Source organism: Urocampus carinirostris, chromosome 15 (genome assembly GCF_059441175.1).
Source record: "Urocampus carinirostris isolate Australia breed hairy pipefish chromosome 15, RoL_Ucar_1.0, whole genome shotgun sequence".
In the NCBI taxonomy this organism is placed as follows: domain Eukaryota; kingdom Metazoa; phylum Chordata; class Actinopteri; order Syngnathiformes; family Syngnathidae; genus Urocampus; species Urocampus carinirostris.
This window is the reverse complement of record NC_142363.1, coordinates 9,510,253-9,526,974: the sequence shown is the minus strand read 5'-3', so window position 1 is coordinate 9,526,974 and position 16,722 is coordinate 9,510,253. Positions and strand designations below refer to the sequence as shown.

General features: G+C 38.1%; 1 protein-coding gene across 2 annotated transcripts in view; it reads right to left on the bottom strand.

Moving 5' to 3' along the window:
- The window catches only part of dicer1 (dicer 1, ribonuclease type III), a 45,354-nt gene that overhangs the window by 12,148 nt on the left and 16,484 nt on the right, over nt 1–16,722 (bottom strand). For both annotated transcript variants that reach the window (XM_088354138.1, XM_088354139.1), the window contains 11 exons: nt 15,477–15,719; nt 13,132–13,283; nt 12,921–13,053; nt 12,768–12,843; nt 11,815–11,954; nt 9,854–10,033; nt 7,368–7,581; nt 5,352–5,505; nt 4,917–5,099; nt 2,874–2,979; nt 806–981 (listed from right to left, as the gene is read on the bottom strand). In XM_088354138.1, the coding sequence (XP_088210264.1) occupies nt 806–981; nt 2,874–2,979; nt 4,917–5,099; nt 5,352–5,505; nt 7,368–7,581; nt 9,854–10,033; nt 11,815–11,954; nt 12,768–12,843; nt 12,921–13,053; nt 13,132–13,283; nt 15,477–15,719 (1,757 nt within the window). The remainder of the gene's footprint in view (nt 1–805; nt 982–2,873; nt 2,980–4,916; nt 5,100–5,351; nt 5,506–7,367; nt 7,582–9,853; nt 10,034–11,814; nt 11,955–12,767; nt 12,844–12,920; nt 13,054–13,131; nt 13,284–15,476; nt 15,720–16,722) is intronic.

Here is a 16,722-nt window from a genome sequence, read left to right as displayed (position 1 = left end):
CTTATTCTAGATGAATTAAATGCCTTTTAAGACTTTTCAAGGATCCGCGGGAACCCTGGATAGACAAAAAGCGACTTCTATCTGTCTACAGTGTGAAGGACGTACTGTATGTCCCGCAATGTGACGCACAAGTCACATCACTCATATTAAGTATTGTCAAGAGTCTGTTGTCAAATACATTTTTATTTTTCTAACCATTTCATTTCTACAGAAATGTCTCTGTTCTTCCCTCAATAAATAAAGATAATGTGGAGGGGCTGATTCGGAATGTGTTCGGAGACTCAGCCGCTCACATTTTCCTTTAGTCAAAATTAACGTCTTTTGTCTCTACTTGTGTGCTATATTGTGGATGTTAGGTGATAAACCTGACAATATCCCATGTCATTCCATGAACACGTCAACTATACACGTCACGTCATTGCGGTCACTAGTAAATGAAACGCTATGCATGGCAGAATTATCAATATCACAGTTGTCACTGCTATTGTATACAGATTGAAGTGGTTTTGAATAACAATGGTGAATTTACAGATTTACAGACTATTATCAGCAAGCATCATCTGTAATCCGGTCCTGGCGCATAGCACATCAGGCTTTTAATGTCATAGATATTGGGTGGATACAAACCTCTATTCACATCGCGGCCGTCTGATTTCCAATTTGGTAAAATCACACAGTGAGCCAAAAATTAGGTACGAACCACATATGAGGGGGAAATATATATATATATATATTATATAAATTTAGCTACAATGTGAACATGGCTAAATATAAATCCTTGACAAAAAAAATTCAAGTTTGTCACCTAAAATCGGGAGGAAGAGTTTGAGATCCAACGCCAGCTTCTTTTGCCGTTTGGGATCGGAGTTCCTCTGCTGTCAAGAGGCAATGAAGACGGTAGAGAATGCTAGGCAAACACACTGCTTTTCTCCAAAGTGATGCTGGAATAGGGTGGATGGCACAAAGCTCTGGGACCAGGATCTGTCAAATACAAGATCATTTCAGGATGTTGTTATGATAAGGAATAGTCAAGAGAGAATGAGTCTAGCTAGCAGTCTTGAATCACAACACTCACTTGCTACAAAATAACAAATTACAGGAAACATGGCCAATTTTAAGTTGACCCTAAAGGTATTCCCAAATTGCTTTCAGTAAGAAAGAGAACCTGTAATGTTCCTCCCAACAATAATGTTAATATGTTGCAAAATATTCCAAGCGCCAGAGGACTCGAGAAACTTTGTCTCAAAGTTGACCCATCTGGATGGTTTCCTGTAGAGCAGTGTTGCAATGAAGGAACACAATACTTTTAAAATAGTGAATCGCATTGACATGCGAGGAGACCTCCGAAACAATAGCGACTGTAGTGAAGAGTGACTGCATACGGCTCACTTCTGCATGGAAGCAATTGTAGCTTTTCGTTTGTTTTTCGCCGCTTGCGTCACGGTTGGTATAATTTTCTCCGGCTAGCTCCCCAATAGCTTTGGGGCTTTCCTGTTTGGTTTGCTCACAGTTGCCGCTCGTTGGCTGGCCTTTGTGTGTTGTTCAGCCGGCTAGCCTGGTGTTAGCGACAGTTTTGCCGTGTCCGTTGGTTTATTCCTGTAGCAGTTGCTGCTTTTCATTGTCGGTTTCAGGTGAGCTTAGATGCTCATCACGTGTTTCTTGGTCGGTCAACTTTGCATTTTTCTGTCGAGGCTACGGCTGCCTATAGATGAGCGATACTCGTTAGCCCCCCGTTGGCAGCTCTCCGTGTTTTTGCGAGTTAGCCTCTTTTGGGCTGCTCGCTCTTTGTCGTACCATTACAGCATCCACCTGCGACAACGCCTAGGTATTCTCCACAAAAACTACCAAAGCATTTCTTAAAACAGTAGCAAACTCTTTGACTAATTAAGACGAAAATCAATATGGAGACTGGCTTGCTAGGATGTTACAGCTCAGGATGACAAAGACATGCTGTCTTCAAAATGCAACATCTCAGAAAATAATTGGAACGTATCGATAAAAAAAGAGGTGAATTTTCTGGGAAAAACATGTACTATTTCCTCACAATTTCCATGTTTAAGAATTTGGAAATACCTTTAAGGAACAAGTTTTGAACCATCATCTGTGATCCATACAAATGACTCATTAAATCACGTACTTGGGCCAAATAAATAAATTTAACAGGTTTTTTTTTCACATTCTACATGTAATTTTTCTACAGTTTGCTGTAAAGTTAACTTTTTTTCCCGTGCTAATTGGTTGGTTGTCGAGCCTTAACAAGATTTCAATGTGAATGTGGCTGAATCCATGCTTATTAGCCAGTTAAATGCTGCTATGGTTCAGAGGTGAGAAACACAGCCATTAAGTAAAAAGTAGTCATCATCCATCATTTCATTTTCCTTCATCCAGAATTAGGATCTAGTCTTTATCCAGGGGCGAAAAAAGTAAAATGTGATATGTTTAAACCTCTGAAAAATGTAGGCTTTCTGAAAAACAATAAAAGCTGTTTATATGCATTGCCCTAATTTTACACTTTTAGAAATGTTGATGAGGTACCATTTGTGTGACTTTGTCAAATGTTTGTTTTTGTTTGATTTAAAAAAAAGGATTGCTTAAGAAAATAAATAATCTTTTTCTTGGTATTTTATTACCTCTTATACCTGGTGTAAATCTAGTCCTCCTTGCATCATTTCCCCAAATGCTATTGGCTACTCGCATTTTCCACTCAATACACACCAAACATTCTGAAAGATTATCATTTTCCGTCTTCTGATTTCTAAAATTATCAAGCTGCTTGTACAGTAATGTACATTTTTTTTTAAATGGTTGCAATGGAAGAAAGTATGCACAATTCAAAGGGGTTTAACAACTTTGTGATAGGCAATAAAGAATACCTGTTTGTTCTGGAGACTCTCCCATTTTGCTTTCCTCTTCTCTGCACTGCTCAGAGGCAGCGCTTTCCCTTTTTGGTTCAGGTGACGAGGTGTTAGGAGATTCAGTCTGTGAGCACAAAACAGCTAATACCTTATCAATTCAAACAAATATCCCCAAATGTTGAGAGTAAATTAAGAAAACAGATGTAAATTAATCAACACTGAAGAATGTGTTACATCTTCAGTGTCTTTCATCAATTGTGGTCATTTATAAATAGGTTCGAGATTTGTTTTTATAAAGCCATCTTGTTTATTATCCAGATAGATTTTTTTACCATATTACACGATCATAAGGTGGAACCTACCAAAACATGCAGTCTAACTTATGCATTATACCTGTTGTATTTAGCAGACACGTAAGGCACAGGCCTACATACAAACTGCAGGCAGATATTTCACCCTGGGTTTAACCTTTAGCTAAAACATCACCTTTTAACTCATGTTGTTCACTGCTACAACAAAAACTCCTATTCACAGGAAAGCAAACACACGCTAACTGAGTTTGGTTCTGCTTAATTAAATATTGATGAAAATGTGCTAACATTATTGGCAAATAACACAGATAAAACAAGCACAAAAAGAGCTCGAACAAAACCATATTTTTGATCGGTAATTGAATGGAACCAGCAGTCATCATAAGTGTCGGAATTGCACAACTGCGCTAAATCTACATTAAACCTCTTAAGTTCACATGCTCCACTTTCAGTGTCCTTGGTTGCTGCAAACTTGTGTTTTTGTTAATGTTGACTGTGTTTTGTTTATTGGTGCCCTACAACATCCATTGAAGCACGGTCATCCTGGAAGGACATAGCCCATTCTCAAGGTATATTATTTTTCCTTGTGCTTAGGTTTGTTAAGCGTTTCCCAGTTTTTCCTTGCCCTTGTAGTTTTTGGATCAAGGGATGCTGTAACAGTGGTCTGTGAAGACTTTTGAGACTCTTCGTGATTAAGGGCTATATAGATTATGCAGTCCAAGCATCCACAATCTATTCGCAAACAGTGGCATTGCAGCCAAGCACAAAAGAAAAATTAGACTTTTTGTGACCATTGTGTGAATCACCACCATGCTGGTCACCTTATCCACAGTGTGACTTACTGGGATGTCGAAAGTGGGCGGCACTTCCTCATCCATGTTGGGTACTGTATGTGGCTGGGCTGGATTTGCCCATCGGCAATGAGTTTGATTTAGTAGGAGCGCAAGATAGCCATTTTTTGTGATGATGATGATCCACTGGAAGTTGCAGCGATACCGTAGTGATGGTCCAGATGAAAAAAAATTGCAAAATTTACGAAACCCTGACGCCCTCTAAAAAATATTATAAACAAAAAAAGATAGAACCTCCTTGAAAAAGAACAATTTGAATTTATTTTGCTAGCATTACAGCTTTCAGTCGAATGGTGACATTGCAATTATTGTCCCTCTCGTTCTTTTGCTAATTGATCCACCAGTTGAGTCTGTACTCCAACTCGGGTGACCTAGCCTTACCTCCACATAAACTTAGCTGTTTTTTTTTTTTTTTTTTTATCTGTCAGAGCTCAGCTTCCTCCACATGCAAAGCATTGATTGAGTAGTCTTGAATTCCCTTGCGGCTGGTCGATTTCCACGTTTCTCCACATAGCTGACGGCCTTCTTTTAAACTGGACTTTGCAAGCCTGTTTCCTTTCCATTTTCAGCATCGCTAAAACAATGATATTCTGTGAAATAGCTATACTGCTATGCGTTCTTTTATATATAAATCCACATTTGCCCCTATAACAAGGGGTGGGCAGCCTGGTCCTCTTGAGGGCCGCTTGTCCTGAATGTCTATAAAAGTTTCTCATGAACAACTCATTTGAAACAAATGATCAGCTTGTTTGCAAGCTATGATGGACCCTGATAATCCTGGTAATGGGAATACACTGCATTGAAGTAAAGCAAAGCTTCTCAATTATTTTCTGTTGCTCCATCTCTTGGTACAGGAAACATTTTCCTACAGTTAGAAACTGCATAAGTGTACTACTAACCTGGATGAGGTATGGTCAACATCCAAGAGTGGCTGGTTAGAATTAGACAGGTCCAGATTGTACTTGGTTTTGTAGTACTCTGCAAATGTTTCATATTCTGGTGATGGAAACTTGCTGAGAGGTGTAAGGTCTGTGTATACGTCAGCAACATAAAAGCGGTGAGGCTGGTCGAAGTTACGGTACCTGGGAGAACATAAAGGTGATTTACTGTATCCTCAGGTAGTTTAGCAAATGGTACATCTTACATGGTTACTCTTTAGTCTTTCCTAACACAAAGCGGATATAGCTGACCTTACTAGCATAACAAAAAACATTTCCTGCTTCTAACAAACAACTCATGAGGGTTCTTATCAAGTAGTGGTACATCATTTAATAGGTCCTTTCTTTTTTCTTGTTTTATTGTGAGAAACAGTATGAAAGTGATTTAAGTCTTACCTTGGAATGATGACAGCATCCTGATAATCTTCCAATTTGAAGGTGAATGGATTTTGTTTAGTGAAATGAGTAGTAGGAATGCCACTTCGAGCCTCAGACTTTTCAATATCTTCCATAAACTTGAAGTCCATATCAAGCATATTGGAATCTCCAACTGCAGTAAAATATCAAAAGGAATCAAACACATTGTGTTATTGAAAAACAATAACCAATTCCAGCAACAACAAAAAAAATGAATGGGCATTTTCCACTTTTTTTGTCCGTTAGCACTTTATGAACTCCATTTCCATAATTAACTTTTCATAACTTTCTCCCATGACATCTAAATTGCTACGAGGAACAGAATGTGTCGAGTTAAGGACCTTTATCAAACTATCACTGTGTCTTAATATCATTGTAATTGTGTATTTGCTATTTGCATTTACTCCTTTTTGGGAGATGGACTGATATAGGCCCAGTTGCTAGTCGGTATCTTTTAGTAATTTGACAGTCAATAAGCAATACATTAAAAAAATTGCTTTTTTTCACCCACAGTAGCAGACTCTAAATAGTGTTTTTTTGGTATTCTGTAACAAAGAAGCAAAAGAATAAAAGTAGAAAATTGGTAGTCAGAGCCTAAGCCAAAAGTACAAAAATAGTTAAAAAAGTGCATTTAGATCGCAGGGAATTTCGTACAAGAGGGAAGGAGGGACACAGGGGAAATCTTTACAGCCCACTTTAGTCTGTCCGCTCTCTCGGGTGGAGTGTTTGGACTGTGGATCAGGAGACTCGCGACATTGCAAGCTGCGTGACAGTATCTCCCGACATCACCCGCAAGTTGCAAAAAATGAGCAAAATACATGCAAATATTTTTTTGCCTTTTGGGATGTTTGTGTATATGGCATGGCTGGCAGGGTTCCTTAAGCTTAAGGCAAGTTAAATATAAGACTTTTAAGCCTTTTGAAATCAAATTAAAGACCAAGTCGACAAAAAACACAAATTGGACAAAACAAAACAAAAAAGACATGAATTAGAGGCAAATGGTTTTTTGTTTTTTAAAATCATATTTCGCTCCAGTTGAAAACTTTCCATGTGAAAAAAACATAGCACTCTCCAAGGTTTTAGTCATGGAAAAAAAAAATGTTTACAGTGCATCATGGATCCTTAGTCAAAACTAGCAATTAAGTACTAATTCCCCAGAACTCGTCTGCTACATTTATGACGCATTCTTATCACGATACACAAAAAATTACTTTTCTTCATCTTTTTATAGTTCAAACAAATATAAATGTTATCAATGTGTTCACATTTTTGTATTTCAATTTGTATTTAAGGCATTTTAATTCCAATTAAGGCCTTATTTTTAGAATGATGAATTGAATGCCTATTAAAACTTTATAATATCAGCAGGAATCCTGGGCTGGATGACTTGAGTTAGAGCAGAATACTTAGTTTAATTTGTAAACTTTCTTATACAACTTAAAAATGAAGAACACATTTCAAGCGTGTTGCACCAAGAGAGTGAATATCACTATAGTTCTCTCCTAGTCCGGGTCAGGCAATCTACAGCAAGTGACAAGTCTAAAACTGACAAAACCTGCGCCTTAAAATCCGGTGCAGATTGTACAAAGATAAACTTTGTTCCTAAATTTCAGCATGCCACTTTTAATCAGAAGCACTCTCTAGTGCGTAATTTACAGTAATTAGATCATCGGGTTAGTTCCAACAACTATGTCAGTTAAATTTCAGTTGATTGTGTAGCCGGACGTAAAATATGGCTTAAAGTTACTGAGAGCCAGCGACAAGAAACCAGAATAGGAGATATGCATGTACCCGCACCAGCATTTTTGATTTTTTGAAGGACGGTTCGTGGAAGATTGACTCCTAAATAAAACATATTACACAAGCGTAATCATGAAAAGATAAGTTAAGCATTAATGAGAAAGGAATTGCGGTTTTTCATCCTAAATTAACACCAACTGTTTTGGATGAACAGCAAAAAAAATATTCAAAGAAAATACAAGCTAATTCACTCACCGATATTGAGAGGTACAACACAGTAGGCAGAATCAGCAACTGTAGGCTTAAACTCCAGTGCAGGTTTCTCCAGGCGAAGGATATGGGAAAAGATGTACTGGTGTAGGCGAATGATGAGGTCAAGCTCAGAAGCTGTAAGGTTGAAGCCCGACTTCTGTAGCTCAATGGAGATAGTCACTTCACCCGACCGTGTATAGACCGGAAAATGGGGAATCTATAAGTTAAGAGAAAATAGTATAAGCTGTACAGTACATCTATATTACAGCTTTGGAGCAAGACGGTACATTTACCCTGCTAATACAGTGATAATTTGACAATTCAAATACAAAATCCAACTGTCTACTCATAATTGCATGTTTATTAATAATACAATGACATTTTATTTTGCAACGTGTTAAATCTTTCCTTTGAGATGGAAAACAATCTCCTTTGGATCCATCATTTATATAGATGGACTGAACATTGGTTTTGACTCAAAAATGCTCCATGCAAGTGTGTATTGAAAAGTTATTTGCATATTTTGGATATATATGACATTTTTTGTTTGTGCTTTTAGAATGGGCACTGTGTTTCTTGATGGTGTCACCATGCATTTGGAGATGATTATCATAGCCTAATGTGTTGATCTACTCCACAAAATGTTGTTCTTTTTATAACATCAAGTACAACATACTTTTGGCTTCGAATACTTGATATGGGATGCCGTTTTTGTATCCTAAAATATTTGTCCTCCGCATCCCTCCGAAACTTCTTTTTAGAATGCATTTACCACCTTTTTCCTCAACACTGAGTTTCTGTCTGTGATAAAGCGCTCTGCCGTTAAAATAGCTTCCAATTGCTTCACGTTTTTACAGTGTTAGTTTCCAGTTAGCTTTTTGTAGTGAGCATTTGTCCGGCAGTTCATGTTGATATAATATTCTTTGAAAACAGCTTCATTCTCTTGGCAAATTAGGCAGTTGCTGTTTTTTTAATGATTTTGTTGAAAAAAACCTCAAATTTCCATATGTCCCGGAAGCGGCACACCTCAAAGTCAACTTTCCTTTTTTTTTAATTTACAGTTGCCATTCGGAATCGGAGTGGGCTAAAATTCTTGCACAAAGCGACAGGAAAGGTGGCCATCAGGCGACATTTTGTTTTGTTTTTTTGGTACAAATTTGTTTTATACTGCGGTCAACATTACTGTTGAGCCACATAAATATAATTTTATGAAAGAGGCCGCGGGCGTGTAACTGGCCTTTGGGCATCCCTGCTTTAGTGGAATGAAGCTGGAGACCATTGTCATGCTCATCACTGTGGTGTTTTTTCTCTTTCTAAATTCTTTAGCGTAGCATAAATATGGTGAATGAAAATGCCTGCTTCAAGGAGTCCAAACAGGATTGTAGAAGAGGAGGATATTCGAGTGAGTTCAAGAAATGCAAATACTTGCACAAGCATCATGAATGAGCTAACGTTGCAATGATGACACAAGGCCAGGAGATGGGGGCAGTGGATAAAAAAACTTCCAAATTCCGAACAGCTTCTTTGAGATCTAATTTTGAGTTAATACAAAAAAATAAAGGAACATGAAACAGTGGTATCTATTTTTTAAGAACTTTTCTTGAGGAAAACCTGATGCGGCCCAACCTTACCATGACTCTAGCTCAGATGACCCTTAGGTAACTTTAGTTTGAGAAACCCGTCCTAGGATCTTTTTGCGTTTGCTAACCCTATCAGGAATGTAAAATCCGGGAAAACATATACAAATATTATTATAATATCAGTCAATATCTGTTGTTACGTTGTGTGGTATTATATTACATTTTTCATATGTCATGAGATTTTTAGTAAATTACAACATTACACGATGCTGCAAACCTCTCATTTATTGCTATTGAGTGCCCCAATTATAGTTTCTATAGAAATAATAGAGAGTGGACACTGCTTAATCACTGAACACAATCCACCCATCAATCATACCCTCCAGAAATTTGCATATTTGCACATTACTGTACTGGCCACTGTACTTTTAACTATTTTGCACACCCTTCCATGGAAAATATTGTTTTTTATTTTTTTTATTTCTAAAAAAATGTTTTTACTGTTCATATTCTAGCTGTTATTCATTTTTCACCGTTTTATTGCTGTAACAAAAGAAATTTACCCATTGTGGAATGAATAAAGGATCTTATCAACTGCACCGCTAACCCTAACCCTTCATCCCTACCTCAGTAAGGATGCTGGAGCCCATCTCAGCTATCTTCCGGCAGTGGGCAGGGAACACCCTGAACGGGTTGCCAGATAATCGCAGGGCACACAGAGACAGACAACTTACTCGCTCATTCACACCTAAGGACAATTTTCACTGACCAATTAACCTGAAATGCATGTTTTTGGAATGTGGGAGGAAACCGGAGTGCCCGGAGGAAACCCACGCAAGCACGGGGAGAGCATGCAAGCTGCCGTGCCGCTCCACTGAACACAATAAAGCACATTCAATTCGAACATACTCGCGGTATGGGTTTTGCTGTCAGGATGCCAAAACATCGGGTACTGTCCTCTGGTGGGTAAAGCTTTCTTCGTCGGAAGTTCAGCTCATCCGGTAGTGGCGTTGTCAAAACCATTCCAATGACATACAAGTAGTAAGTATGCTCAGGGACAGCATAACTATCCTGCAAACACTCCGGTATCTGAAAACCATACAGAAGGGAAAGTGTATTTCACAAACATCATTTAAGGTAGGTTTGAATTTGAATGTTAACGGGTTTTTGTCTTTGCCTTGCAACTACCTGGGAAAGGCACGAGCAGGCAAGGGGGCCATCATGAAATTTAGCAACTTTTAAAATGCACGTATGTATAAACAAACTACTTTTGCTCATACGCTAGTAAAAGGGTTCATACACTTTTTCATGGCCAAATTAAAGTACTTCATAAAGATATTCAAAGCCAATCTTCCAATTTATTCCAGTACATTGGTACTAATTCAATATAAGACATCTCTCAAAAGGGAAGAGCTTATGGCAGCCAATTTCTGCCATTATGACTCATTTTTAAAGGCCTACAGAAAATTTACTTCAGCAGCTATATAGGAAATATTAAAAGAAAGCTTCAACCCTCATTTTCATTAGAAAAAACAATGCTTCCAGCCTTTACCCTTGTTTAATAAAAAACAGTGGAAAATTGATAAGTTTTTTGAAAATATAGCTGAGAAACCTGGAGTTTTAGCTTCCTCCAAAGATTTTCTATTGGGTTGAGGTCTGGAGACTGGCTGGGCCATGCTAAAACCTTGAAAGTAACCACTCCTTGGTTTTCTTGGCTGTGTGCTTTGGGTCGTTGTCGTGTTGGAAAACCGAGCAACAACCCATCTTCAATTCTCTGACTGAGGCAAAGAGGTTGTTCCCCAAAATCTCACAATACACAGCCCCAGTCATCCTCTCTTAAATGCAATGCACTCGTCCTGTCCCATGTGCAGAAAACACCCCCAAAGCATGACGCTACCACCCCCATGCTTCAGAGTAGGGATGGTGTTCTGATTGTGCTGTATCTATTCTCCAAACACACGTATTGGAATCATGACCCCAAAGTTCAACAACAACTCCTGTCGTGTAATTACAGGCTGATTCCTCACTTTTCTTAGAATCATTGAGACCCCACAAGGTGATATCTTGCATGGGGCTCCACTCCGATTGAGATTGACCTTCATGTTTTGTTTCTTCCATTTTCTAATGATTGCTCAAACAGTGGACCTATTTTCACCAAGCTGCTTGGCAATTGCTCTGTAGCCCTTTCCAGCCTGGTGGGGGTGTACAATTTTGTCTCTGGTGTCTTTGGTCTTTGCCATGTTACAAGTTAAAGTCTTACTGATTGTATGGGGTGGACAGGATTCTTTATGCAGCTAATGACCTCAAACAGGTGCATCTGATTCAGGATGATACATGGAGTGCAGGTGGACTTCTAATGTGCGGACTAAAAGGTCTTTCAGGGTCAGAATTCTAGATCCTAAACAAGTGTTCACATAATTATTTGCAGCTGTTTCACACAAACACAAATCATGCATTGTGATTTCTGTATTTTTCTTTTTAGTTTATCTTTCTCACAGAAATTTCAGACCCTTACATGATTTCTAAGTGGGAGGAATAGCAAAATAGCAGGGTTTTCAAGTACTTATTTTCTTCACTGTATATATATATATATATATATATATATATAAAATATTTTTTCTCAATCCGGAACTGGAACCAAATTACATCAACATTATATATTATATTTTCAATAGAAAAACAGAAAAGTAGATGTAGCAAAAATGTTGGCACCATGTTCTCTCGGTTCAGCCAACTGATTACAAAGGTTCCCTGATAACTTGTGAATCCAATGTTGACCTAAATTACTAACATAAAGCACTTTTCTGTCGTTCAGTCTCATACTTGTGGCTGTGATCGCATCAAAAGAATAAATCAATAATTTTCTTTACAGCTTTCAGGTAGCACTGTCGCCTCTTGGTAGAGCCTGGCCGGCCAGGAACGCTCGTTTCCTCTTCATCATGAAGGTCAAGCTCCTCCTCATACTTCACAGTTTCCTTTCCGACTGGCATCAAGTGATCATCCAGCTCACCTTAAAAAAAATAGTAAAACATCATGAGATTAACAAACACCATTAACTAATCCAAACCACAATTAATAAGAGTTTGTCAAAATAACATATTTGTAAAAACTTGGTCAATCTAAAAATAAAAATGTTAAGAATAAAATAAATTAAAAAAATATTTTTTTTTTTTTTTTTTAAAAAGGGCCACAATTAACTGAATCAAAACTGATTAAACAAAGAAAATGCTACATATTCTCTGCAAATGCTTGTCCATAATAGCCATGCTGGGTTCTTGCTTGGCTGCATCTTGCATTTATTACACACATGACTTTGACGATATCATTTTAAATGGTAGAATTTTTTTTGTCGTGTTCTCAGTCTCGCCTGCCACATATAGTCTGGAAATTTGCAGTGCAGGTTGCTGCAGTTTTTCTTGTTTTTTTAGACAAAACTCGCAAGTGGCCAAAGTACCTCCTAACAACTGAATATGGGGGCCTCTGCTGTCTACTACTCATTAGGCATGCTTTGAGTGGGTATGTTGGGTGTTATCCTTCATCTCCAGCACTCATTTTGACTTTTTTGTAGTCCAGTCCCACTTTCACTTTGAGAGCCGTTGGTTTTACCGTGTCTTTTTATTTATGTGTTTTTTAACATAGCAGTTGCCACTTTCGTCGTTGGTTCCCAGTTAGCCTTGCTGCTCACTGTGTTTTTTGGTCGTAAATATTTATAGATTTTATGTTAAAACCATGCACTATTCCCTATAATTTTGCATATTTAAGAATTTGGGAGTAACTTCAAATAAAAATAAAAGGGGATGCTGATGTACAGCCCATACTGTACCTATTCGATGGAGTTTTTCACAGCAAAGAAGTGCTACTGCTTTTTCTGCCAATCTGGCACAGTTCATTTTTGGACCCTGTGAAGACAATAATAAATGCTAAAAAAAACCTGCAATTCTTTTCTCGGGTAGAGTTGTAATAGTTTACTCCAAACCTTAACAGGCACCCTTAGTGGAGAGTTGATTGGTAAATAAAGAGTAGATTGAAATTTTCCATCTTGTGTCGCCATAGTCTTACACTTGGGGGCCAAATGGGTAAAAGGGTCACTGGGCAGCCGAGCACAATACCTGAAAAGTGTAGTTTTTATAATAAGTGAAATGGGAAGGCACATGGATTTTGAATACAACGCAACCACAGGATCATACCTGTTGATGTGACCAATAGCTGTATTTATAGTGACCCGGGGACCCCCATCTTCGGATCGAAGAACATATGGAGGAAGAATGTGGTCATCATCAAAAACTTGTTCTTCAAAATTGCTAACCTCCACAGATTTGGAGCACTTGTTTCTCAAGATCTGTGTGAAATAAAAGAATTACATTGTCATACACGCATTAGTTTTCAGAGCATGACATATGCAGGTAGAGAACAGAAAATAAATTATAGGTTGCCAAAAGATACCAACTATGAATTCAAACAATAATAGTGATAAGTTAGTAGACATTCAAAATAAGGGGAGAAGACATCAATGCATATCTCACTTGCAAGAAGGACCTGGAGGAGGCTTTCAGGAAAAAATTTATTCCATTTCATCCTAAAACCCTCCTCTGTCCCCACCCCGCCCTTTTAATTCATCTTCAAGGTTTAAACAAAAACAGATCAGCCTTTAAAGGTGTAGAAATAAAAAAAAGGGCAACATGATCTAGTTGTTAGTTCACTCCATGATTGCTTAACATTGCACAATTCGTTTACATTTCTTGGTTTTGCTTCAAAACAGCAGTTTTTTATATCACCCCCTAAGTTGCCGTTTGGATTGAGATCTGGGGGTTGGGCTGGCCACTCCAAAACAATATTTTTATTGGTTTGGAACCAAGACTTTGCTCGTCTAATCGTGTGTCTGGGGTCATTGTCTTGTTGAAAACACCGTTTCAAGGGCATGTGCTCTCCAGCATTAGCCAACATAACCTCTTCAAGTATCTTGACATACACAAATTGATCAATGATCCCTGGTATAAATCAAAGGCGCCGCTGCGAGCGGCAGCCTCTCCAGCAGCTCTGTGTTGCTTTTTGTGATTTCTTGTTTTTATTGTCTGCTTCTATCTTCGGTGTTTTTTGTCCCGTTTGACAACTACACTTTGGATTACTTTCTATCCTATGGCATGGGTTTTAACGCACAAAAATGTGTTTATTCGAGGAATCAACTCCTTGCCCTGAAGAATTCTCGTGCCTGGTGATGAGAGGGCCCCATCGTGGCTGCAGAGCCGGAGCTAAGGTGAAGGCTAAGCGGCTAGCGGCGATATAAGCCTTCGGTACTGTCCGTAATCATGGAAAATGTGAACTACCAAATAAGACCGACAAACTGGCTGTACTGGTGAAAAACATCAAAGTGTACAGGAGTGCCGTTTGCTGTGTTTAAGATCAGGTAATTGTGTCATTGTAATCCTGTGCAGTCCTTTGAGACATTTTTGTGATTAAGGGCTATATAAATAAATTTGACTTGACTTGACCATCTATCTAAAAAGGGACCAACACCAGAGTAGGAGAAACATGCCCAGACCATGATACTTGCACCACCATGTTTCATCGTCTTCAATGTGTACTGAGGTTTGAAATCAGAGTTTGGGGGTCGTCTCACACGGTCCATGGCCCCTGGACCCAAAAAAGACATTTTTTCTTTTATCAGTCTACAAAATGTTTATCAATTGTTCTTAAGGCCAGTTGATGTGTTCTTTGGCGAATTACAACCTCTACAGAACATGCTTTTTTTCCTTCTAAACAACGAGGATTTTAATTGGGATTCTTGAAAATAAATTTACTTCTTTTAACAGTCACAGCCATTCCAAGTAACTGCAGACTGTGTTTGATCATCCTGAAGATGATCATTGGCTGAACCTTTGCCATTCTAGTTATTCTACTGTTGATTTTAAGTTTTCTTTCACGTGTTTGCTTTTTCTACCCATTTGAGGGCATTGGAGATGATTTCGGCTGAACACCCAACATTGTATGCACCTGTTATAGGTTCTTCTCTGTCCAATAAACTTTTTAATCAAAGATTGCCGTTCTTCAGAGCGGCGTCTTGAACGACCCATTTTACTAAAATGCATGTTCTACCTGTGCTGACTTCATCATCCTTAGACGCCACCCAATACACAACCGTTTTTCTTTTTTTTTCATCCCAAAAATTGATGAACTCAGAGAATGTTTGCCACACTGCTATTTTTTTAACACACCCATTGGAAATAGTGGCCCAATTGCACAGCCTTTGGAGCGTGCCTATTATGTATGCTGGGTCTTGTTTGTTTTCTGAGAATCTACTGCACCTACTGGTAACTTGTCTGGCATGTAAAAATAAAAAATATACCAAAAGCCAGGGATATTCTGGTTAGTCACAATGCACAGCTATTATTTTGAACAGCATTGTATCTTCACTTAGAGAATTAGATTTGGAATGAACAAAGTCCCCAAGTAAACCCGGCTATTGGTGAAGGAATGAACCCTGTTTAATGGAGGTAACAGTTAATGAACCATTATTATGGAGAGGTTACCTGACCTTTTCGATGGCCTTGTATGTAGAGAGATCATTTTCAAAACATTTGGTCTTGTCACTATCAGCCAGCATAACATAGTTCGAGAGAGGAGCACGAGCTCTGCCTTTGGACTGGACATAGGACCTGTATTCAGTTGGCAAGTCAAATCGCACGACCAAGTTACACTTCGGAATATCCACACCTTCTTCAACAATGCTTGTGGCAATCAGTAAGTTGGTTTCATGAGCTCGGAATTTACGAAGAACCTAGAAAAGAAAAGGGGCATTTAGTAAAGGAAATCTAAAAATGCCCAAGCTTTGTACACCTTTTTTCGTGACCAAGTTACAGCACTTTTTAAAGGACTTTCAAAGCCGATATTTCTTTTTTTCCAGTACAATTAAAATAAGAGATCCAGTCTGAATCACGTAATTTGTAGATCCACAAATATATCTGCGGTGTACACATGTGATTTTTGCATGTTTTAAGACATGACTTTAAGATACTAATGCCAGCTGCTGCTATTCAAGGTAAAGCGAGTGTCTGTGTAATTTTTAAGACTTATTGTAAATGGCAACAATTTCAAGCATTTACAAGCACTTCACCCAAAATTCAAGCACATTTCAATCCTTGAAAACGCAATGTTAAGCTTCAAGGTTTTCTGCATCCGTACGAACCTTTAATGTTGTAATCATTAAAATCTTAAAAAAATTAAACTGCAAAGCTGCCAAATATTGCAAACTTTATCAGATTGGATGAAAATAATTTTTAGATGTGGAGATGCCTTTCTTAGTAGCGTTTAAGAGCACCAATTTTAGGTTAAAAGTAGTTATTAGAAAGTTATCACTTAAAAAAAACACTACAAACAACAACGATCACAAAAAACTTCATTGTGAATGTTGTCAAATTTAATTGGATCACATGGGTAATAATGAACAAATTTGTAGAATTCTTTTTTTTTTTTTTTTTTTTTTTTTTTTTTTTTTTTGAAAGTAAAAGCATTTTGATTTTTTTCTATCCGATTTTCTTAGTTTTCATGGAAATTGCGATCCGCTGGCAAACAGTTTAGGGTTTCCTGTGCCCACTGCCCCAAGACAGCTGGGGTGGGCTTCAGCACCCCTTGTGAGGATAAGCAATTTAGGAAATGGATGGATTTGTATTAAGTAATTTGCTCTAAACAGGCGTAGTAAACGACAGGCGATTCTAAGTACTTGTTAGCTCTGAAATTGTGTCGTCGGAAAACCAGGATAATGAAACTTAATTCAATCTCAT